Raw genomic sequence first — 24,932 nt, forward strand, 5'->3', positions numbered from 1 at the left:
ACTCACAGTGTGTTGTATCTATACTATCTTTACCCCAAATTTTTCATCCTCTCCGGCAAAAACCCTGTGGCCATTAAACACTGACTCGCCTCCCCCAGCCCCTGGAAACCTCTATTTTACTTTCTGTCTCTGTGAATTTGCCTATTCTAGGTACCTCTTCTGAGTAGAATCATATCATATTTGTCCCATGTCTGGCTTATTTCATTAAGCATACTGTTTATGAGGTCCATCCATGTTGCAGCATATGTCAAAATTTCATTCTTTGTCACGGATAAATAATATTCCACTGTATGGACAGAACACATTTTGTTTACCTATTCAGCTGTTAATGGACCCTTGGGTTGTTTCCACCTTTTGGCGACTGTGAGCAATGCTGCTCTGAACATGTGTGTACAAGTATCTGTTTGTGTCCCTGCTTTCGATTCTTCTGGATACGTACCTAGGGCAGCTGGCATCTTATGCTGGGTCGTGGAGGGTCAGGAGAAATTCCCCAGGCAGAGAAGGTGGAAGCGGTATCATTCCAGGTGGATGGATCCCTGTGTGCAAAGGCTCAGAGGCCTGCGTGTCCGAGGCTAATGAATGCTGCGTGTCTGAACCCTGTGTAGAGTGGAAGTGATGGGCAGTAAGGTTCTGGCCCAAATGTGGAGGGTCCTGTAGCCACACCATCAGGTTCGTGTGGAGGCCCTGAAGGATCTGAAACCAGGAGAAGCTCCATCCAATCTGTGTTTTGGAAAGATGACTTGACAGCTGTGGGGAGGCGTGACTATAGAGGAGAGTAGACTCAGGTGAAATCATTCACCAGTGGGACAGGGTGAAAGGAGGTAATCATTTCCTGCCACAACGCTATGGCGCTGCTCTGAACATTAAAGGAGGTTCCCTTCATTCAAAGCAGACATGGCTTTCTGGTAGAATATTACAGCACAAGACCTTCTGGAACCTAATGCAGCTGACACTGAGCAGTGACAGTAATTACTTTGCAAGAATAATGGGATATATACTGTCCATCACGTGCCCAACCCGGAGTGTGACGTGACGTATGAAAAATTAGGCTCGGGTGTAATATACGCGACTGTCTGTCCCGAATCTCTCACAGATGATTAAGAAAAGGAAATGCAGAATTAAAAAGATGTCTGGCTTCCGGAGGACATTCATGTGGCTTGACAGTGGCAACTGTTATCATCGTCACCATTGTTACCTTTAACAATGAATAATGATAAGATCTCATGCAAGTACCAGCACTTTACAGTTGCAAAGCCCTTTTGCTCTCATCACCTCCAATGCTGCTCACTGCCATTGGGAAGCAAGGCAGCTGAGCAGGGATTCCTGGCTCCATTTTGCAGATGCAGAAACTGAGGCTTGGCGGATGGCAGTGACTCACATGGCTAGCTCCTGCCAAGGTGAGGTTCGGACCCGGCCCCTCTGGCTCTCTGAATCAGGCAGGAACAGGCCTCCGTTCCCTTTTCCTCTCTGCTTTTCTACCCCGCAGCTCCCTGACCTCACCACCTCTCCTCTGCCCTCTCCCATGCCCTGCCACCCTTCGTCAGGAAGGTCTGATTGGCCAGCTTGGGTCATGTGCTCATCTGTGAGCCAATCAATGGCGGGAGGCTTGGCCCTGTCCACCAATGGCACCTCTCACCTTAACTCTTGTTAAGAGTGTGGGAAAGGCCGTTTCCCAGGAGGAGCCAGCGCCTATGTCTTCCCAACCCGATTCCAACCCAGGCCTCAGGAAGGAAGAGACTCCCAGAAACCTTCCTCTCCAAGGGCCTGTGCTCAGAACTGCCTGGCTTCTGCAGACTTGCCCCATAGGCTGCAGGTGGAAAACCAGAACCCTTTGTGGCCTCCGCACTTCCTGCCCCTATAGTGAGGCTTCAATTCCTGTGATCAGACCCCAGGCACCCTCCCCTTCCCTGCCAAGACCCCAATTCACTGGCACTGAGAGCTGCTCAGACGTCCCCTGCACTCGCCTCATCCCTGGACCTGACTCCCAGGACTGTCCAGCCCCACACTGACTCTTCCCCTCCCCACCAGCTCCCGATGTGACAGGCTGGCCCAGGTCTGGCTTTGATGGACAAGTACCCCAAATGAGTGACCTCAGAGATGCTGGGAGTTCCCAAAGTTTCTACAGAGCTGGAGCACGACAGGCTTGAATGACCAGAACACCGGCCAGGCCGAAATCCCACGTGTGGGGCTGAGAGCTCAGCTAGTGCCAGGGACCAGGCTGCTGAGATGAGCTGGGCACGAATGAGATGCCTAAAACTATGGGATAAACCCGGGGCAGGATTCGGAGAACACACGTGCGTGGAAACGAAGGGCGTGGACGCTGAACTCCTGCGCGTCCCAGCGGGCCTCTGGGCATAGGCTGCTCCTGGCTCCACCATCCATGCTGAAGGTGGTGTCAGGATACCCCATAAATCCAGTCTCTTCTGACCCAGGGTTTTACAGAGGAATGGAGTTTGGAGTCTGATAGACTGAATTTGAATCCCTTCTTTATCTCTAAAAAGTTGTGTGACTTTGGGCAGTCGAGTTCCTCTCTCTGAGCCCAGTTTGCGTGTCTCTAAATCGGGCAAGACCACACCCCCCCGGCTGGGTTCCCAGGAGGAATAAACGAAGCACCAGTTTTAGAATGCACGGGGCGTCAGTGCCTCTGGTGGTCTCTCCTTCCCACTGAAGAGAATCCTTATTTCTCCCCAGCAACTTCTAGAGGGGATCAGAGTGCCCACGACGGACCCCATCAGCAGAGGTCCGTGACGTGCCCGCTGGGCTGAGCGTGGGGCATGGGGGGTGCTTGAGCCCCACTTCCTAGGGGGCGGGCAAGCCGTCAGAAATGATGTGAGTTGGAAGCTTTTCCAACACACGTGCTGGACCCCGCCCAGAACCTTGGGAGGCAGGAGGGTTTTGAGAAGGCCTTGGGGAATATTCGCAGGCTCTTTGCTGGTCGGGATCCCCCCTCTTGAAAGACTCCCCCGCACAGGCCATCGGGAGCATCACAAAGCTGTTTATTTTCCCACCTATGATGGACGCAGGCTGCGGAAAACCCAGAGATGCCTTTGGTGACCATACTAGAGCCACACACAAACCTAACTGGCTCTGTCTTTACTGAGGGATTTTTCTGTCTCCACAGAACTGTAATTTACCCTAGAAGTGCTCCCCAAGGCATTGTGGCACGCTGCTTCTGGGCAGAGTTTATCATACCTGCTCTTCTTTGGCAGCTGCGTCCTTAGAATTGGACATACAAAATCTGATTGGCAAAAAAAGCACCAAATGTCAAATTTCATAAAATCAGGGCAAGAACTGGTCTTCTCTTAGCATTTGGACTAGCTGCCCCCTGAAAAATGTCTTGTTTTCCCTTGGTCCTTAGCAACGCCCAGCCCAGAGGCAGAAAAAGGGAGCAAAATGTAACTTTCGCATTAAAAAATAAGCAAGGTTTTCAACCAAACAGTTAGGTAATTGGACTCATTATTTAAACACCAAAATACAAAAGATGGACTTATTCATCTGGCCCAGCTTAATACATGTCGGCCTAACACTACAAACAAATACATAAAATCAAGATATGTCTGGGTGGTACAAACAGGGACAGGGCGTTGTCATCGTCAGCAATGACTTGGCCTGGAGGCACAGGCTTGGCTGCGCTGTGAGCTGGCCCTCAGAACCAGTACTCAGAGACGAAGATGTGGACGTTGACGACATTTCGGTGGGACACCACGCCCCCGACCACGTAGTTCATCTCTAGCTTCAGGACAGCGTGAAATGGGCCCACAATGGGCCGCACCTGGCGCACAACACCTGGGGAGAGAGAGCAGAAGGTGTTCTGGGAGTTAGCAGGGACCGAAGGAACACGGAGATCTGGGAAATGATTTCCTTCCAGGAATTTCACAGCTAGAGGAGGACTTAGGCCTCATCAAGTCCCACCTGAACCAGATGCTTAGCATCTCCCTCCAAGTGGTCACTCCCGGGCTCTGCTGCCACCTCTAGGGACGAGTGACAGTGAGCTCACCACAACCTTTCCACTGTGTGCGGCTCAGAATGTGAGGGAACCTGTGCGTGTGGGCTTTGGAGTCAGATGCCTCAGGGTCAACACCAGCTCCTGTTCTCTCTGAGCCCAGGTTCCCTCCTCTACCACCATCTACGTGACCGAGGATTTAAGAGTCTAGATAAAGGGCCTGGCATGGAGTAGATGCCCAGCAGACACCTGTCCCACTCCCTTCTACCCACTGTGCCCAGTTGTGACCCTTGGGAAGAAATAAAGCAGGTATGATCCTCTTCTCTCAATCCCTCCCACTGAGGATTGCAGTGGGGTCCCAGAAACGCTTTATCTGAGCAGAGAAGTCCCGATTCCCCATGGGACATACTCCTGGCTCCCTCGCTCTCCACGCTTCTTTTCTGGAGGGTGACAGCTAAGTTCACGGTTCCGTGTTCATGGTAACAAGTACGCAAGGGGCGGCTCAGGTCCAGCCCGAGCAGGGCAAGCAGAAATGGGACAGGTGGCAGAGTGGAGACAGGTGTCCATTCTGGGGAAGCAGAAACCTGTGTGAAGCTGCTGGGGGTGGCGAGGAGTTCTGCCTGGACCAGACAGGGGCCAGGCAAAGGTCATGATCCGAGGCCTCCCCTGTCAAGGCTCAGAGTACAGGGCAGACAAGCTCAGCTCAGTCACAGTGGAAGAAGGAACAACCGCAGGCGTTCTGCAGACTTGCAGGGGAGCGGGGTTGGGTGGTATGAGTGGATTCCGTAAGTCTCCCCAGACCTGTGCCTGGAAGCTCCACGTCTCCAGGCCGGACCCTGCTGCCACTGCCTGGCCATGCAGCGCAACCCCAAGGCTCACGGAGAGAATATGCTCCTGCGCTCTGGGACCAGACAGATGGGGCTAAGGTGAGTGCTATCCACCTGCGTGGACTTGGAGAGACCACCGTTCTCTCTGGGCCCCAGATTCCTCAGTGAGCATATGATGCCACCTGACCCTGTGCTTCTGCACTGTGTGATGCAGACACCCCAGCACAGCGTCTGCCAAGGTGTGAGCTCCAGGTGTGCAGGGCTACCTCCCCACCAGACCAGCGGGCTCAGTGCTTCATTTCCACTTGAGTTCATGCATTTCCTCAACTGGTACCAGACACTGTTCCCGGTGACACCGAGAAAATGAAAAGAATCCTGGCTTCAAAGCTGGTGGCAGATCTAGATGAGTGCCGTGCTCTGATAGAAGTCTGCACGTTGTCCAGCAGGGGCAAAGATGGAGGTGAGCATGGCTAGGGGATCAGGAAAGGCTTCCTGGAGGAGGTGGCCCTCCCTGCAGATCTTCAGCGCCTGGCACAGAGCAGGTGCCGCCCATAGCTGTTGACATTTAGGAAAGGTCACTCCTCCATCATACCCGCTCTGATATTAGGACTTCCCCAAAGTCACGTGGCGCAGGGGTGTGCTGGAGCGGCCGGCCCTCTACTTGTGCCACATGACAATCTCCATGGCCGATCTCAAGCCACCAACATGACGTCACACAAGGCAGGGTGGGAAAGAGCGCTCAGTGCCCGTACACCACTGCAGGGATGCCCGCCAAGAACACCCTGGAGCCTGCAGCTCCTCAACCACAGGCTGAGAAAGAGCCACTGACTGTTTGCTGCATCCAACCACCGATTCCAAGCTGGTCTCTACAAACAGCCCTGCCGCAGACCTGGGAGATGTGCACATGGGGCAGAGCAGTCAGGCCCCTGACATCCGTCCCGCGAGGAGCGAAGGCTCCAGGGAGACCGAAGTGTCCCTAAGGCCTTCTGCACCAGCGGCCAGTTCCCAGTCAGGACCACCAAGTTCATGCTCAGAAGGGGAATTTGGGCACGCCATCCCCCCTTTCACTCCCTGAGCTTGAGTTTCAAAAGTGAAATGCCCAGCAGCAGGGCGGAATTCCAAGCTATTCTAAGCAAACAAGGGCTGTAGCTCTGATGGAGAGATAAGCACAGGCTTCTGCGGGCTGTCAGCACCCTTTCTCTGCCCCTACTTGGTGATGACATGGCAGCTCTGTCCTGTTTGAACGCCCATGAACATCTTCAGCTCCCGGCTAAAGATGCGGGCTTGTCACCACCCTCAGTATGACCGGGCCACTCCCACTTGCCCTTCCCTGGGCACTGGCTGGACCTGGGTCAGCGTGGCCCCTGTGGGGGGCGCGGCCCCAAGCTCTCCTGCCTCCTCAGTAGCCCCATCAGTGTCACCCTCTTCTCTCCCCAGGCCTGAGACCACCACGGGCGCCCACCAGCCTCTGGCCTGGGTTACCTGCCGACGGCATCCATCCCAGGGGCGGTGCTCAGAGGGGCTCGGGGGGCTTGAAGGAGAGGGGTGAGAGGCTGCGCGAGCCTGACAACTATTTTAGGACAGAGAGCAACGGAGGTGGAGGGAACGCTTCTGCAAGCTATGATCCGATATATATTTATTTCTATATATTATTATTATATTAAATATCATATAAGTAATATATGATATAGAAATATAGTTTGATTATTATAAATACAAAATATATATTATAACCATATATAAAAATATAAGTGAGCTTATTTAAAATAGATCAAAATCTAATTTATATATAAATACTATTACAGTGTATAGTATTTATTTTATAGTTATATAATCTTTTGCATGTATCCATATATTTTATATAGATGTTTATATAATTTATATTACTATTATATAAAGTACAGTTTATATATTAATATGTAAATACGTATTATTATAAATGTATATAGAAAATGTAAATATTACAAAATAATTACATCACACACACGCACATTTAAATGAAGATTCCTGGCTGCGTGTGGGAGCTCTGGTAGCATCAGCAGTTCAGACCCACAGAAGTTTCTGGGCCCACCTGCGTGTGCCGGGCACCGGGCTAGTGTAGAGAACGTGAGGGGCTGTCCTCGGTGGGCTCAGCCTGGGGACGGAGAGAAAAGAGAAGGTGCTGATGCAGGGAGCTGGGCTCGAGGACAGGGTCATTCTAGCTGGATTATAAGACTGCAGTTCTTCAGGACAAAGGGTTGGAGTCCAACCGACCTCGGTCAGTAGCATGACCCCAGGTTAGTTATCCAACCTTTCTGAGTCCTCATTTCCTCTCCCGTGAAACAAGGATTAAATACAGCAAGCTTCAGGGACTTCCCCGGCAGTCCAGTGGTTAGGACTCTGGCTTCCATTGCCAAGGGCGCGGGTTTGATCCCTGGTTGGGGAACTAAGATCCCATGTGCCACACGGCGCGGCCAGAAAACGAAAAACAATAGCCAACTTCAGAATCATGAACAAAACCATCCCAAGGCCATCCTGCCGCTTCTCCCTCAGAAGGGACTGCTGGATGTCACAAAGCTTCCCAACGTTCAAATGTGATCTGATTTTCAGTTAAAATAGAGCTGAATTCTTACACGGTTGAACAGTATGGCAAGAGTTGAATATTTTTATTGGATTGGCTTAAAAATTTATGAGAAAGGAAAACTCTGAACGTGTAGAAAATGTACCTAAACATGTCGTGTTAGGGCACTTCACGAGGTTTAGTTTCTACGATGGCCGAAGACCAGAACTGCACGCTGTCGGCTGGTTGTTCCAACTGTAAACAGCTAAGAGACAAATGAAACACTGAAGGAAGCAAAGGGCTGTTCTAATGAAAAGGGTGTTGAAGGGGCTGAATTTCAGATTCAGGGCACATTCAGGGCCTGGATTTTCTCAGGATCTTTGCATTTAACAAAAAAGATGATTAAGGTGGAAGAAACAGGTGTGCCGCAAGGGTTAAAGAAATCGTCGTAGGAGTGTACACAACAGGTGCTGAGGAACGTGCCTCCCTTACCACTCCTCCAGAATCAGCTTCTCTGTCCCTCTCCTCCGCCCTGAGGTCCACATTGAATCTCCAACTCTATCTATAACCTTAGTCAGCCCTAGTTTCCCAGGCTACCCACGCCCACTCAGTAGACCTGACCACTTCTTCTTCAGCCTAGCCACACCTCCTGGGGGCTCTGATTGGGTGAACACGCTCCCTTCATTCCCAGGTTACTTCAAGCCTGAGTTCCACCTCCTTGTCTTCATCTTCACTGAACCTAGACTTTCTCTTGATATCACTTCTTTCTTCACAGCTTTCCTACCCATCCATCCATCCGCCCATCCATCCATCCATCATCCACCCACCCACCCATCCATCCATCCATCCATCCATCATCCACCCATCCATCCATCCATCCACCCACCCATCCATCCATCCATCCATCCATCCATCATCCACCCATCCACCCATCCATCCACCCACCCATCCATCCATCCATCCATCCATCATCCATCCACCCACCCATCCATTCAATAGGGGCCATTCTGCACGGGGGAGGTTTAAGGAAGATTCTACAGAGGAGCTGACTTCAAATCAGATTTTGAAGAGTAAGTAGGAGCTAAGGAGGCAAGTATGACATGTGCAAAGGCCAAAAGTGTGAAGGTTCGGGTCAGCTCTGGGAACAGTGTTAATCTTGGGGAAGATAGATGGATGAGGCTGAGAAGGTGGTAAAGGGCTTCTCCAGGGACCTCACACCTCGTCAGGCTCACAGAACCCAGAACCCAGGTCAGCAGTTTCCTGACTTCCTCCCCAACGCCGATTCTAGACCAGTGTTCTTTCAGAACTACCACCAACGTTCCCAGTGCAGGGAAACAAGAGAGGGAAGAAGAGAAATCCTTGCTGCCCATATGTGGCATCACAAACATTAGAAACTGGACCTCCACCAGGGGTCCGATTCCATCGTCCACTCGATTCTACAGAGATATAGCTGGCATCTGCTATGTGCCAGGCACCGGGGACCAGCTAGACTGCCTGTGTCCTCTTTCCTGAAGCCTCCGCAGCCCCACTCTGTGTCTCCCTCGGCTGTAGCCCTGCATCTGCCCAGTGCAGGGAATATTCACAGCTGGCTCCCCCTTCCCAGGCAGGGTCTGCATCATACTCGTCTCTGTCTCACTGTCCCCAGCCCAGGGCCTGGGGCAGGACACAGCAGGAGCACCATTAAGGTTACTGAGTGAAATGAAGGCAGAGGAAGAAAGAAGGAGAGAGAAAAGAGAAGGAGAGAGGAAAGAAGGGACACCAGTCCTTGAGGGCCCCTCAAAACTGTCCTGAAGGAAAGGGGGCCACTGAAGGCTCCGAGTGAGAGCAGCTTTACGTGCAATGACCATTCCAGCAGCAAAATGCAGGACAAAGGGAGAGCTGCCTTTCCATCACGCCTGCCTTGTCCATCTTACCTGCTGGAGTATTTACCTCCCTACCTTTCAAGAGCCCCAGGAAAAAAAAAAGGCCATGATGCTGAGTTCAACTGTGTTAATCTTCCAAATCCTCATCCTTGGCATTTCTGCTTCGGGTCTCAGACACTGCTGGTATTCCTCGGCGTGTCTGTGCCTCTTAAAGACATAATTAAGCCTTTTTTTCCCTTTGAAAAATGTAGGTCCCCTCAGGCACTTCATCTTCATGTCTCGTCTCTGCTTTGTAAATTGCAGCTGATGTGCGGGGGATGCAGAAGCCTGAACACGGAGCACGAGAGTCCAGTGGGAGACCTCCGTCACCTCTCGGGGACTGTGGTCTGGATTCCAGGCCCCTGAAGCCATCGCCAAGCTTCTGCTGCTTGACTGAGGTTGCAACTGATTGTCTCCCCGTTGTTTATAAGGAGGAAGACCAGCCACGGAGTGTCTCACCAGCATGAGACACTGATCTATAAAGAGACCTGGAGTCACAGCTTAGGTTCCTATGCTGGTTCCTTAGCGACCAGCCGTGTGACCTTGTACGAGTCACCGTCTTTCTGAAGTTCAGCCTCCAACTCCCAAGTCCTGTGATTCTACAACCGACCAAGTGAAATGGCGTGAACAGAGTTGTCAAAGAGTATCTTGACAAAAAGGATGATCAATCTAGAGACTGCATGATATCTCATGCCAGTGGAAATTGTGCTTTTCAAAAGACAGAGATTCCAGTTAGAAAAGGAAGAGGGAAGAAAGCCACATGTCGGGACTTCCCTGGTGGCGCAGTGGTTAAGAATCCACCTGCCAATGCAGGGGACACAGGTTGGAGCCCTGGTCCGGGAGGATCCCACGTGCCGCGGAGCAACTAGGCCCGTGCACCACAACTACTGAGCCTGCGCTCTAGAGCCCGTGAGCCACGACTACTGGAGCCCGCGTGCCACGACTACTGAAGCCCCGCACCTAGAGCCCGTGCTCTGCAACAAGAGAAGCCACCACAATGAGAAGCCCGCGCACCACAACAAAGAGTAGCCCCCGCTCGCCACAACTAGAGAAAGCCTGCGTGCAGCAACGAAGACCCAAAGCAGCCAATAAATAAATTTATTAAAAAAAAAAGAAAGCCACATGTCCACATCATAAAAGAATAAGAAGTGATCACTACCTGAAATCAGGTTATAGAGTCATTTTTCTTCTTGGTTATCACAGTCTCCCCACTGCAGTGTGAGGCCAGAGGCCAATGGCACTGTCTTTCCTGGTCACGCTTGTATCTCTCGTTCTTGAACATAGTAGGTCCTTGGTTCTACTATGGACCGGACACACAGGAGGCACTCGGTACATGAATTGCTAAATGAATGAATGAACTAAAGATCAAAGTGCTAAGCACAATTTATAAAGTTGAAAGTTACCACCCAGAAATGAAAGTGTCGGAAAGAAATGAACAATAGTCAAAAGTCACTGGCTTTTCAGGCGTTGACCGCATGGCAGGAGGAAGGCGACACGTGACAGCCAGGTCTCACTGTCTGGCCCTGGTGGCCACCACACAGAGCCACGAGCAGGGGGAAGGTGACGAGTGGGCCTGTGTGGACAAGGTGCTGGAACCCAGGAGCTCAGGAGGCCCACGTGGTCTCGCCAAACACTAACACGATGGGCGACTGGAAAGGAGCAAACCACCACCCAGATCTCGGGAAATCTGCCTTGATAGGAATAACGTCTCTGCAGGCTAGCATTAACAGCACAGACCAAAGGCAAAGAGGAAAAATCAGGAACACGAGGAAATGCGGTCCCTACTTCTAAAGCAAACAGTCTAGAGTACTGATGGGCTTGGAAGGAGGTCCACAGCAGGGGAGGGAAACAGAAACGGAGGGGCCCCACGTGTCCACTGCTCCATCCTGTTCTCCCCACGCTGCTAGTGGGGAAGAATCATCGCCTTCCTTCCACTGGGGACGAGAATGAGGTTCTGGGGGCTGTATGTCCCGGATCACACAGCCCTCAGGGCACGGCGTCCATCCGGCCAGGACTGACCCCGAGCCCAGCTCTCTCCGCCCCACGGCATCTGCTCTCTCCTCACGGTGTGACGTGGTATGGAGGAAACTTTACTGCTGAGTCATCGCTATAGGGCAAAAATGGCAGAAAGGAACTAGAGGGTAATCACATCACTCACTGGCAGGGAAGGAATGGAGTTCCTGACACCCTGTCTTCTCTTCTTGCCCTGAAAAACGCTCAGGTAGGAGCTTAGAAGGAGGGGGACAGGTGTCTGGGCCACATATTCAAATACCAAATGGCACCCAACGTGCCTCAGCAGAACTTATCCTCCCGATTTCTTGCTTATGACAAATGCGCTTTCTCCACGGGTCTCCTGTGAGCTAAACCGGACAGTCTGGACAGCTGTAAGCAACTAAGAGTCAACCCCCAGGCTCCACGTTTCCCCAGAGGAGAAACAGAAGAAATGTCAGCTCCGCCCTGAACTTTTCAGACTCCTTCCGGGACGCGGGTCCAAACATTTCCAGGGCGCGTGGTTGGTATGGTCCCCACCCCCATCCACTATCTCCTCTCCCTCATCTCAGCTACACTCGTTGGGGCCTCGTGGGCCGAGGTTCCAGGAAGAGCAAAGGAGGTTCCGGTGGTGAAGTGAGTTCTGAACCTCAGGGTACCAGCAACAGCAAAGCAGGTCCCCAACCCAGATCCCTGCCTGCTGCCCTTGCCACCAAGCCGCATGCCCTCGCCAGAGGAAGAGGAGGCCTGGGCAGTTTTCCAGAAGGGATTTACCGTCTGATGCACTTGCTTTTACCAACTTGGCCAAAACTGTGACTGTGATGGGAAGGGTGAGAAACCCTTTCCTCTTCCTCTGTGTGTCTCCCCGCCTGGATCAGCCCCTACCCACGTGCCCGCTGGGGTCCCTCCCTGGCCCAGTCCCAAGCTCATCAGCTCACTCACATCTCTCCAGATGCCCCCAGATGGGCAACTGGAACTCCCCACCTTCCCCCAAACCCGATGCCCTTCCCCCAGGCCCCTGGGCCTGGCACTTGGAGTCCACAGGCCTCTTGCCCCAAGGCCAGAACTCTTCTCGACCGGCCGCCCAGCCCCTGGCCCACAGCAGGTGAGGCGCCCCTTGATTAGGCCCCGCCTCCCTGCCCAGCCTGGTTTCTCAGCACTGGCCGTACCCCGGCCACGCCAGACCCCTCGCAGACCCCCAAGATGAGCAAAAGCCACGAGAGGGCAGGAAGAGCAGGGGTCTGGCCAGCTCGGCCTGACTTAGACTGCAGAGAGACGGGTCCCCCCTCTGCTTTGCAGGCATTGAGGCTGTGCTACCTCCTTCTCCAGAGGCGATTAGGCCCCGAGGGATTAAGAGGCCCGCCTGGCTGGTGAGTGCAGCCTGGGGGCCCCGAGCCCCCCCTGCTGCCGGGCTGCGTGGGTGCTGGGGTTACAGACAGTGAGAGCAGCGCCGGTCTGCGTCCTCACGGAGCTCTGGGCCCCCGGGGAGGCAGACACAGATGACGGGGCGTAGAGGCCGGTAAAGGTCAGCAAAGCTGCTTCGGCAGCGCTAAAGGGAAGCGCTCCGCTGGGACCCGCGACGGCGCCCGTGCGCGCGTCACCGAGGACTTTGACCTGGAGCTCGATTCTGAAGGACAGAAACAGGCCTCGGGGAGGGGCTCAGGTGGAGGATTTCTGCTCTCAGTTTCCCAAGTGGGTGAGAATTAGGAGGGAGGGGCGAGCAAGGAGGCCAGCAGGTGGGCAGTGGCTTGGTGGCCCCGAGGAGCTGAGACCCTTTCCTGGAGTGATGGGGTCACTGCCAGACCTCAGAAGGAGGGGACATGCTGAGGTTTGGGGAGAACCATCCCTTTTTCTCCTTTCCTTCCCAAGAGGCACTAAGAATGAGCCCATTCAGGACACAGAGGGCTTCCTGCTGGCAGGGCGGCAGCCCGAAACACCCAAGCCTTCAGTTCCCTTTATCCCTGGCCAAGGCTCCACAGAGGCTCTTCCGGCACTGGATCCTCAGAAAGAGAATCATTTGACCAGCCAGTAACTGAACACTTGTTATGCAGTGACTCTGTGTACTGTGTTCACGGCTACCAGGGATGCAGAGAAATTTCAGGACTGGGGTAGACCTCAAAGAGGAGGACTCTGCCTGCTGGTTCAAGGTCACAGAGGACGGTCACGGCAGCAGTAACCCCACACCGAGTCCCAACACGCTGTGTGCATGCCTCAGTCACGCCCCCTGAGCCTGGAACTCCCTCCGTGCCTCAGTTTCCTCACCTGGAGAATGGGGCCATCACCCACAGGCTTAAGTGACACAATACGTGTGTACAACATGCTGGAAGAGTGCCTGGCACGTGGCAGGGGCCGAGGAGGGCTTGCTGTTAAGACAAAACTGTGATAATCGGGACCCAATACTTGGGGTCCTCAAGCCGCAGGCACGGATTGGACGTTCCATCTGGAAACACCCAACTCCGAGGCCACAGGAAGCATTCTCCATGACAGTGGTTGACGGTGGGTGTCTGGGTCCTCTGTGTATATATGGTTGTCAGGTGAGGCCGTCGGAAGATTCATATCATCGTCAGACTCTTTTTTTCTCATTTTGCACAACATGCCTCTACTGCTGTTTGACTGAAAACACTTCATTTTCTCAAAAAAAAGAATAATTTATGAATGTGCCGGTGATATCAAAGGCTTTTCAAAAGGTGCATAACAGCAGCAGTAAGAGGGTCACAAATCATTCTGGACGCAGCCGATCCCCAGGAGAACCTCGGGAAATGCTAAGAGGCTGCTCTGGACTCACTTTAACCCCTTGGTTACTCTGGAAGTGAGCAGGCGAGTGTGACCCTGCAGCCTGCTGGGTGCCGGGCCCGGGTTACCTCCTAGTGGGTGTGTTGTGTGTGTGCATGCGTGCGTGTGCCAGAAAGAAAGACAAACAGGGTGATGGGGGCATGGCACAAATGATCCCCTCGTAGGCTCTTGCCTCTAGGAATTCACAATCGGTGAAAGAGAAGAGTCAAGCAGAAACTCACAATGTCATGCCCACCACACCCTTCCTGCTGGCACCAGCATTTCTCTGCTCCCACGCACGGCAGATCTTCTAGAAGGAGTCCCCAGAGCCACCTCTAGCACTCCCACTCCGGTGTCTCTCCCCTTGACCCCGCTGCACTGAGACAGCCTTGTCAAGGTCACCGTCAGCTGGGGCGATACTGAATCCGATGGGGAATCCTTGGTCCTCATCTGACCAGACTCACCATCGTTGACACGGCTCACTGCGCCTCCTCCTGGAAAGGCCTCCTCCTCCAGGCTGGCCTCCTCTCCTGATCTCCCCGACCTCTGAGCACAGGAGGCTGCAGCGCCTGGTCTCTGGCCTCCTCTCTCCTCTGTCTACACTCAATTCCTTGGCAAGCTTGTCTGGCCTTGGGGCTCCAACTACCACGTGCTAACACCTCCCAGACTCACTTATTCTACCCCGCATGGCCACGGGTGTGCAACAAGCCCCTCAATCTTAATGTCGAAGGGAACTTCTGACCTCCGCAAAGCTGCCATGTCACAGCTCCCCTGGCTCACCTGATGACAACCCTAGTCTCCTTGTTCTTTAGGTGAAATCCAAGGGGTCACCCCTGCCTCGGCACCTAATTTGTCTGCAAAGCCTGGCACCACCTCCCAGCACATCTGGTATCAGTCTACTGTTCGCCCCTCCTGCCGGGGCCACACGGTCAAAACTACCGTCATCTCCAGCCTGGATCACTGAGCTAGCCGCAGTGTCTTCCTGAGCCCAGCCTCACCCCAGAGCCCAGAGGGAGCCTTTATAATATTAGGTCATCTCCCTCCTCGTCCCGAAACCCTCATGTGGCTCCCACCTCTCTCAGCAGAAAAGCCAGAGCCGTTCCGACAGCCTCAAGACCGTGCCTCTGCTCTAGCTGCAGCCTCCTTGCCGTGATTCAAACACGCCAGGCTCGCCGCTGCCTCAGGAACTTTGCACCTGCTGTTCCTGCTGCCTGGAGCTCTTCCTCCAGATCTCCTCATGGTTCATTTCCTCAGCTCCTCGAGTCTTAGGCGAATGTCTCCACCACCAGATGTACAGTTGCTGCTCCCCACACGCTGCCCCCCTCCTCTCCTGCCTCTGCATAACACTCGCCACCGCCTGACAGTGTGGAGACTGTACTTGTTTCTTGTCTGCTGCTACCCTCTGGAATAAAACATGTATGAGGTAAGGATTCATGTCTGTCTGTCTTGGTCGTTGCTACATCCCCTGGAGCAGGGTCTGCACCTGTTGGACACACACCTTATTTGCTAGAAGAATGAGTATGACAGGAGTCCTATAAGAAGCTCATCCAGGGTGCCCTGGGGGCACAAAGGAAGGAGCTGCACACTCTGCCTGTGGGGGGCATGGAGGGCATGTGAGAGGAGGTGATGGCTGACTTGGGCTTTGAGGGATGAATAGGAGCTTACCAAGAGGAGAAGCAGGTGGATGCTATGGCTAAAGTTCAGGAGAAGAGAGAGGCCATAAAATGTCTGGGGTCTGGGGCACGGGCTGGGGTGGCTGGAGCAGAGTGGAGGGGAAAGGAAGGGATGAGAGCGCTGGACGCTGGGGAGGAGAAAAGCAGGCTGAGGCTGAGGACGTCTCTCCAGCCAGGCAGCAGGTTTGGACGTGAAAGCTGGGGTTTAAAACCTGACAGAACCAGCAGCTACTGGCTGTGGGTGGGGCGGGGGGGGGGAGGAGGAGAGCAGAGGGTCCCTGGCTTCCAGCTTCAGGAACAGAGTAGCTGCAGCACATTTCCCCGTGACACGGAAGTGCTCTGCTAAGAGAGGAAGATGCTCTGGCCAGGCTCGCGGGACCTCACAGCCAGGTGAAGACGTCGGAGGCAGGTGTGAGAAGCAGCCCATGTGACGCATGGGTCCAGAGGCAGGAGCGGGCAGGTGTCCAGCGAGGAGCCCTGTGGCCCCTGTGTGCCCCCCTCGGGGTGGGGGGCTCAAAAGCAGGGCTGTGCCCCAGTGGACCCCTCTGAGCCCTGAGAGTCCTGCCCGAGCCAGGGGGCTGCCTGGGGGGTGGCCTCTGAGAGCTTCTGCACCTGTGAAACTGGGTGTCAGAAGCCCTCCTCACAGGGCTTGCAGGGGGAATAGCTGCATTTCTACGAGTCAGGACGGCGCTGGGCCTGACGCCTACGAACCTATCTCTGCTCCGCGGGGTCCCAGTGCAAGAAGCACAAAAAGTGTCAAAGTTTGTCCCCCTCTCGCGCCCCATCTCGCTCCTCTGAGAGACCCCCTCCTGCCCTCCCCGCACGGCCAGCCTCCAGGTGAAGTCGGGCCCGAGGCCGGTCCCTGCGCTGTCACCCGGGAAACAACTTGGCTGTTGGCCAGGGTGTGGCCCCCCACCCCCCACCCCCCGGTGACGGGGCTGTGCCTCCCGGAGAAGAGAAAGCGCCTAATCCCCGGGATTTGCCGTGAAAGCCGGAACAGGGCGGATCACTCGTCACTGGCAGGGATGGCTGCGCTGTTGCTTTTAGGTGGAATTTCTGAACCTCATTCGTAATGTGTACCGATCCCGGGCCAAGCTTTCCGAATCAGGCTGCCGGATGGGGTCAGCAGCGCACGTTTAACCCCTTAAGAGGTAATGATTTTGCAGAGGCGATCTGGGCCCTGGTAGCTGGGACCACTGAGGGTAACTTGAAGCCAGATGGCCAGGCGAACAAGCTCTTTGCTTTGCATGAGGCCTCGCCTGGCCAGGGGCAGAGGCACAGCTAGGTTGGTATCTTTTTTTTGTTTTTTGCGGTACGCGGGCCTCTCACCGCTGCGGCCCCTCCCGCCGCGGAGCACAGGCTCTGGACGCGCAGGCTCAGCGGCCATGGCTCACGGGCCCAGCCACTCCGCGGCATGTGGGATCCTCCCGGACCGGGGCACGAACCCGTGTCCCCTGCATCGGCAGGCGGACTCCCAACCACTGCACCACCAGGGAAGCCCTAGGCTGGTATCTTCACTCACAAGCTCTTGTACTGGGGCTGCTATGTACAGCTGACTAGGTTGTGCACTGCACATAGAAGCAGCTGCGAATGGTCCCCCCTAGGGTTTCTCAGTGCACAACATATTCAACTGTACATGGCAGCCCTGACACACACCACTTGTCTCTCCCACTGAGACATTAACAGGCACAGAGCCTACTGCTGGAAAGCAAGCACTCTCTGCTATAGGAATTCCGACGGCAGGATGCTAGGGAAGCCAGGAGGCAGCTTCTTGAAAGCAGGACCTGGGGCTTGGGTGTAAATTTGTTCCTCAGCAGCCAGCCCAGGGCTCGGCGTGGAGTAGGAACCCAGGATGCTCTTGTCGAATGAGTAAGATAATTCAAGGATGACAGAACTCGGGAGGCACAGCCTCCATCATTCTGCTTCAGGGTGGGCCCGACTGGTCAGCTGAGGCCACGAGATGTGCCTATTACATAGCTCCCAGGTAGCTGGAGCCACTTTGGGGTGAACAGTCCTGGCACCGTCCCACGTGCCTCCCTCTGGCCTGCTGTCCTGTCCTCTCAGGGAGCCCCGAGCTCTCACCAGCTCTCCCACTCCAAACGGCTTCCTCACAGTGGCTCATGTATCACCCTAACAACCTACCCAGTGATGTTAAAATACACACAACTCCTTCCAGTCCTCATAACCCGGCAAGGCAAGTATTATGGCAAGCTTGCTGAGAAGAAAACTGAGGCTCAGAGAGGTTATGAGACCTGCCTGAGGTCACACAGCTCGAAACAGAGAATCAAGCCAGAATTATGCCCAGAACATCTGAGCCCAAGTTCCATGCTCCCTCTGTAGCAGCAGAGACTCCACTGTGTTTTGCCCAAAAGGGGCCACCCCAGCCACTGATATTTTCAAACTTAACTTGAAATAGGGTAATAATCCTTATATGTTCACAGATGAAACTTAGAGTGCTATTTCAAAATGCAAAAGGTTTTGGTTCCCTTTAGGAGGGGGAGTGAGGATATCGTCACGAGGGTGGTACAGACCGGGCAAACTTAGAGGCCCCTCATCTTGCTTCAGTACAGACAGCGTCGGCATTGGGAAAAAGTTTGGGTTCCATTAACATTGAGTTCCTGCACACCTACTGTGTGCCGGGTGCTGCTAGGACCTGTCACGTAATCATTTCATCTAATGACAATAATGGTGTCTGTGATTAGGAAATATCACTCCTCAACCTAATACAGGTAAGCAATCTCTGAGGTGAGCCAGCCAATCGCCATTCATTCAGACTTTACTGGGAGCAGGACTGGCTGCCACGGTGCCTCGCCAGGAGCTGAGGACGGGAGCGCTTCTGTTTCTCAGGGGACCCAGCGGAGGAAGCGGAGCTCAGGGAACAACCCAGAACAGACTCAACATACAGCATACCTGCTTGTCAGCTGCAGCCCGTGGGACCCCGGGCCAGCACGTCAGCCTTTTCTTATAGAAACAGTGATGCCAGCCAAGGATCAGGAAGGCTGTTCACAAAATCAACCAGTGGGTCTAAAAAGCAGCTTCCGCTGAGCGCTGTCTAGTTCCTATTGGCTTTGGGGAGGTTTTAGCAGAAATTGTGGCCAAGCTGACCCTCAATATAGACAGACTTTTGCTTCCCCTCCTTAGAAAAATAGTTAAAAAGAAGTAGTGAGCAGGGAGGGGTTGGGGAAGGCTGAGGCTCAGACACCAGCTGCCACCCAGCGGCCTGGGGAGTCCAGGGGGGGCCCCCAGTTGCTGGGGCTGATGCTACACTGCCTGCGCCCATCTCGCCAGGGTCCCCATGAGTCATCTCTCAGGAGCTATTACCTGAAAGACCCCTTCTGGAGCAGCCCCCGATAACAGCCAGTACTCTGCTGAGCGAAGAACGAAACCGGGGCTGGATAAGGAAGGCTTTGTAGTGGCCGGAGAATACCTCAGGCATTAATAGAGCATTTTCGCACAGGTCGAAAATGCATTCTTCATTTTTCATTGACAGCTGGTGAAAGAGGAATGCAACAGGGTGGCTGCAAGGGGCTTTACAGAGACAGCAGCTCAGCTCTGCTTCAGAGCCGCCTTTATCCCTGCGAAGAACTGGTTTTTAAAGGACACATTAGGGGAAAGTCTGGCCTTTTTCGGTTCTTAATCGACTTGGGGTACTTTCTTCTTCTTCTGTTATTTGGGGGAGGAATGAACTCAATGGCGGCTCGTACGCTGGGTAATTTTCTGGGACACGAACTCGCGGTAACTTTGCCCGAGTCAACACCAGCTGTCCGCAGCCTCCAACTCTGGGTGTCTGGGGAAGACTGGGTTCTAGGCCTGCTCTGCCCCCCAGCACCAGGGGGCCTAGGACCAGCCTCCTGCCCTTTCTGGCCATCGCTCCTTCATCCGTTAACAAGTCTGCAAACAACCCGGGCCCTGTGGTTTTTCCATTGCTCAGTCTCAGGTGGTCATTTACTCTGCTCCCTCCTTTGCCCAAGGGAGGTGATCACATCCCCTGAGGCATCTGTAAGGACCAAGCAGGGATGCGGGGGTGAGCGAGCAGGGATGCGGGGGTGAGCGTGCCCAGCGGTGGTTCCCAGGGCTGCTCAGACTGGTCTCAAGTCCATCGCAGGTGGACAGGCCTGTGTCCAGGGCCAGCGTGTGCCAGGGTGGCTACCCCCAGAGCCCAGAAGCTCCTGGAGGGCACAGAAGCTATTTGGTTCATTAGAGGAGCAGGAAGGAGGTGGGGATAGGGAAGCCCAGGGAAGAGACCCCAAGCAGACAAACAAGGCAGCGACCGGAGGGTACAGAGACCAGAGCCCAGCACAGCCTGGGTCCCACCTCAGCGAGACCCTGCCCCCTCTGGCCTTGGTCCTCCACCTGGGAGAGGGCGTTGGTAAACTCCAGGGGCCCAACCGACGGGACGTCCAGCAAATGTCCTGAGAAGTTGAAGAGGCCGGGCCTACCCAGGAGGCCGGATCACAGGCAGGATGAATTCCCAAGGGCCAGCCTGGGTCCTCCCCCAGCACCAGAATCCAAAGACCGGGGCCCATGTGACGAAGCACAGTGAGGAGAGAGGCTGCTCTGTCTCTGCGGCCTGGGCGTCGCCTCTCACACCAGGGGTCTGTCCTGGTCCCCACCTTACCCCGAGTCATCCTGGGAAGATCGGCCAGCCCCCTTGCTGCCCCCTCTGCCAAAGAAGAATTTGGAAGAGGTGGCCTCCAGGAGCCTCCAGGCTCTGAGATGCCAGGATTTTCTGCCCCAGGGGATGGGTAGCCAAGAAATCGAGACTCCCAGGTTGGTTCTGTTTGGAGTATAGATGCGGCTAGAAAACTGTGCCGCTGAGCACCGGCTCCGGGCCTGGCGGCTGCCCAGCCCCTGGCGTGGGTCACTTCAGGAAGGCTTTAGCTGGGAAGTGAAGGCACACACACGGTACAGAGCCCGCCCCCAGGGAGGCCGCGGCCGGAGACCCTTGCCACTGTCTCTCCACCGCCGCATTTTGATGATCTGTTTATGCGCCGCACACCTCCTCCCACCCCGGTGGAATGCAAAGCCCTTAGGGGCAGGGGCTGCGTGGTATTGACCCATCTCTGTACCCACAAGGCCGGGCCCAGGGCCTGGTACAGGGCGGGCTTGGGAAGAATGCAGAAGTGCAAAGAATGAATGAGTGTGTCGGAAGGTTCTGATTCCAACTCCTGTGGTTCCGAGAGCTGTGAACTGCCCCAGGGTGGGCTGTATTGCAGCCACACCTGCAGGCCCAGCGCCAAGCACAGGGCTGGCTCAAGGTGGGCTTCGGTGGGCGAGGTGACCCCACTTCCTCCTGTCTGCCCCCATCCCCAGGCGCCCGAAGGTCCCTTAAGTGTCTCTTCACCTAACGATGGGGGAAACTGAGGCCCAGGGTAGGCAGTGACTGAAGCGCAAGTGGCCAAGTTTTAAGCCTGCTGACGACCAAACTGCACGCCCTCCCCTCGGCATCCCAGTGCGAGCTAATGTACCATTAACTGTAATTAACTAATTATTCCTGCTGCCAACTAGCGGAGGAGGAGCCGGGGGTGGGGGCCCCCCAGATGACTCAGTCATGTTTACAACATGCAAACCCACTTAAGAGCTTGTAAAGTCGCTATAGATGGCTCTTTGGCAACAGGATAACCATTCCCTATCTTCAGCTGCAGCTCGACAACGGTCGTGGCTGGGGGCTTAGGGGACCGGGGTTCTGAGGTCCAACAGCGCCACCTACAGACCATGTTCCAAAATGCTTGGCTCCAGGACCAGCCGAGTGGGCGCTCAAGACCTCACAAAATCCGGGGGGCCTAAGAGACCACGAGGCCCACTCCTGCCCACCCTATGTACGACGAGGAGACGGAGGCCTAGGCGAGGACAGGCCTGGCCCTCAGTTGCTCAGCTGCTTTGAAAACGCGAGTCTACATTTACGTCCAAAGTGGCAGATGTGATGGTTTTCATTCTCCATGAATTTGAAGTCTTTAAAGCGTGACAGTTCAAGAGAGGCACCGTGAACAGCTTCCCAGACGCACCCGCTTCTGCTTCTCCCCCTCCCGGACAGCCCTCCTTCGATGCTGAATCTCGGGGGGGGGGTGTGTGGGGGGAGGGCTGTACGTGCGCCTTGATGCGACTTCAGTCCTCCTACCCAATGACACGCGGGAGGGGACAAGACCGGACACCCTGCAAGGCGAGCCAGGCCCTGACGCCCGTTAGCTATTCCTCTGTTGCACCATAAGAATAAAGATCGTATCAGCTCCCACGATGGGGCAGCTGCGCCGCGTCCCCGGACCAGCGCTTTACCTGTGTGACCTTGTCTGAAATCCATGTTTGAAATCCATGAGATGCAGAGACCTAGTTAATCCACCCTTTGTAGGTCGGGAGACTGAGCCCACAGGGGTCTCCCCGAGAGCTGGCGGCTCCACCACCCTGATGCTCCTCACACTGTGATTGGCTGGGGTGTGTGTGTGGGGGGGGTTCCAGCTGAGCCCTGAAGGACCAGGGGACTCAGATGGGAGCCGGGCTGGTTCCCAACGGGCCTCGGCTAAGCCACTGGCTGGGAGGACGAGGGAGAGTCTAGGTGGACCTGCCGTCTCCGGCCACTCACCCACGGTCATGCCGTCCATGTAGCGCTTGATGATATCGAAGGAGTCGCGGAGGTTCCCGTCTGTTATGTCGAAGATGATGTCAGCGTGGTTGGCAGGATACGCGGGCGTGATGGCCCGGAGGAAGATGATTTCTGCAGAGAGAAGCACGGCATGGAGAGCGTGCAGCGCTGGGCCCTGTGACCCTGGAAATGCCCCCCAAGGCAATGACAACCCAACATGAGGGACCCCCTGCATGGAGAAGGTGGAGGGCCCCTCAGGGGCCCTAGATCATAGCCTGTCCCCCCTTCTCATCAACGGGGAAGCCGAGGCCTGGAGCGCCTGTGAGTCTTCCCTAAAGTCATGGAGCTGATCAGAAGCAGGGCCGGTGCTAAAGGAACTGGTGATGATTCGGGAGTCTCCCTGACGCTGGGGAGATGGGGAAGGGGGGTGGATGACGGGATATGGGCGAGAGGTCAGAAAGGGCAAGGGAGCAGGCTGGTCCCCTGCCCCACAGTGATGTGGGTCAGAAGCCACTTCTCAGGCCGGGCCGGGCAGTTGGGTGGCTGTATCCGTCTCCCGGGCCACCTGACATGAAGCCGGCAGCCTGCCCTGGGCGGGGAGCGCGAGGCCCCGATTTACCCCCACTCTGTGTTGTCTCGGGTCGGGGGGGAATGTCCTCTCTCTGGGCCTCAGTTTCCTCATCTGTAAAGTGAACGAGGCAGCCCGCCAGGGCCTATCAAGGATCCTCTCAACGCTAATGGTCAAGGTCTGGACCGCCTGGGCCCAAGACGCCGACAGGTGTCTCTAACCACACCCAGTTCCCGCTAGAACAAGATCATGGATCGGCACTGGCCAGGAGGCCACAAAACCGGCCATTAGGGATTCGGGAAGGATTTGTGGTTTGGTGGAACCCGTCATTCTGCATAAGGCGAACAGCAGTCAGTGATTTTCTCCGACCCAAGTCCGCGCACCCTGTGAAGATTCTGTGCCTCCCCTTTTCTAGAGGAAGGAGTGGGCAGGCGGGGCAAGGGCCACCGGCTCCCGCAGGCAAGCACATCCCGGGGTGCCTCTGGTGCCCTCCCACCCCCGTGGCCAGGCTCCACGCTGCGGCATGTGCACCTGCATTACCCCCCAGGACCCCGCTGCCGCGTGTAAACACAGGGCAAACTGTCCGTCTTCCCTGAGATGGTCAGAGGGCTCTTTCTCATCACTGTGTCCCAGAGCCTGGCCCGAGCCTGACACATCGGAGGCTCAGTCGACGTTTACAGAGTGAATCCTCATGGCGAGCTCCCCTGAAGGCCTCCACAGAGGGAGGCGGTGTCTGGAGACCACACCAGCCCTGGCACGTGGGCTGCACACCCCGAAGCAAGGCATACGGAGAAGCACCCCGTCCACAGCCCTCTGCCGGGCGCCAGGAGCCCGCTGCCTTGGGACTGCCTGTGTGAAAAGGGGGCTGTGATGGCAGGTCTACACTGCAGGCCAGGAGCTGCCGGGCGCAGGGCACACTGACTGCTTTATGCTGGGCTCCCTGGAGCTGGTCTGGCCGCACCAGCCCATCTGCCCCTTGGTCTCCAGGATGATGCTTCTGTGTGCAAATAGCATCAGTCCCAACCCTCTACTGGCTCCCAAGGCCTAGGAGTTGAAGCCCCAACTCCAAGTGCAGCCTCCCGCTCTCACCCTTTCAGGCCCTCTCTTGCCAAGCCGTCCACCACTCCAGCCAGAAAAACTTGGCTTTGTTCCTCGAAGGTCTACACTCCGCACTCACCTCCAGATGTCTCCGTTCTCCCCACTTTCACTAAGTTGCCTCCTACTGACCCCTCAGGACCCAGAGTGGAGTCACTGCCTCCTGGAGGCCCCCATAGCCCCGCGCTTGGCACAGAATCAACACTTGATAGCTATTTGTTGAACAACTGTAACCCCTAAGAAGAGACCCCCGAACTGAGAGCTGGGAATGGGCTGGAACGGTACCGCCATGTAGTCTGGGGACACGGAGGAGATGCAGAGGCAGGGAGGGGTCTGCATTCCAAACCCCAAACCCACACCCCAACCAAGGAGTGGCTCCTGCAGGCCAAGCTCTCAACTCCAGCAAGGGGGCTGCCTGGCAAGGAAGCTCCTCCAGACGACGGCCTCCCCCGGGACCCCTACGCCGGTTCCACGCCGTGGGAGCGGCCACTCACCTTCGGGGCGGGTGAACTCGCGGAAGGTGGGCAGCGACACGACAGTGTGGGAGATGGTGTGCACTGGGTCCAGCACGCAGGTGACGTCATTGGGGCGGCAGGACTTGATGCAGCGGACGGTGTCTGTCTTCTCTTGGCGGAGCCTGAGGGGAACCACAGCACAAGAAGCGATGGGAAAGGTGGAACCAGCACTCCCACAGAGACCGGGGTCCGGGGAGGACAAGCAGGTGGCCAGGCGGGACCACCTGTCCCAGAGATGGCTCCGTCGGAGACCCGCACTGGCCTCCGCAGCCCGGCTGCTCCGAGAGGATGCTTCTCTGCCCTTGCTGCAAACTGGACCAGAACCCAAACCCCCGAGACACGCCCCGGTTTCCGTCCATCCCGGCTGGGATAAGCAAAGCTTTGCTATTTGCCAACTATACGAACTGAGCTTCAGTTTCTACAACTGCAAATCACATTCATTCGTTCACTTGCTCAACAAGTGTGTTTTGAGCATCTGCTGGGTGTCAGGCACCAGGGACACCAAAGCAAACAAGGGAGACAGGGTCCGGCTT

The 24,932-nt window shown here is 55.4% G+C and overlaps 1 protein-coding gene across 1 annotated transcript in view; it reads right to left on the reverse strand.

The window, feature by feature from the left end:
• Window positions 1-3,062: 3,062 nt before the first annotated feature.
• FBLN1 (fibulin 1) overlaps window positions 3,063-24,932 on the reverse strand; it is a 78,862-nt gene continuing 56,992 nt past the window's right edge. Inside the window, exons 15-17 of the mRNA XM_030855649.3 lie at window positions 24,379-24,521; window positions 22,222-22,353; window positions 3,063-3,786 (exon numbers count right to left, since the gene is read on the reverse strand). Coding sequence (XP_030711509.1) covers window positions 3,647-3,786; window positions 22,222-22,353; window positions 24,379-24,521 — 415 coding nt within the window. The 3' untranslated portion in view covers window positions 3,063-3,646. The remainder of the gene's footprint in view (window positions 3,787-22,221; window positions 22,354-24,378; window positions 24,522-24,932) is intronic.

Source organism: Globicephala melas, chromosome 10 (assembly GCF_963455315.2).
Source record: "Globicephala melas chromosome 10, mGloMel1.2, whole genome shotgun sequence".
NCBI classification, from domain to species: Eukaryota; Metazoa; Chordata; class Mammalia; order Artiodactyla; family Delphinidae; genus Globicephala; species Globicephala melas.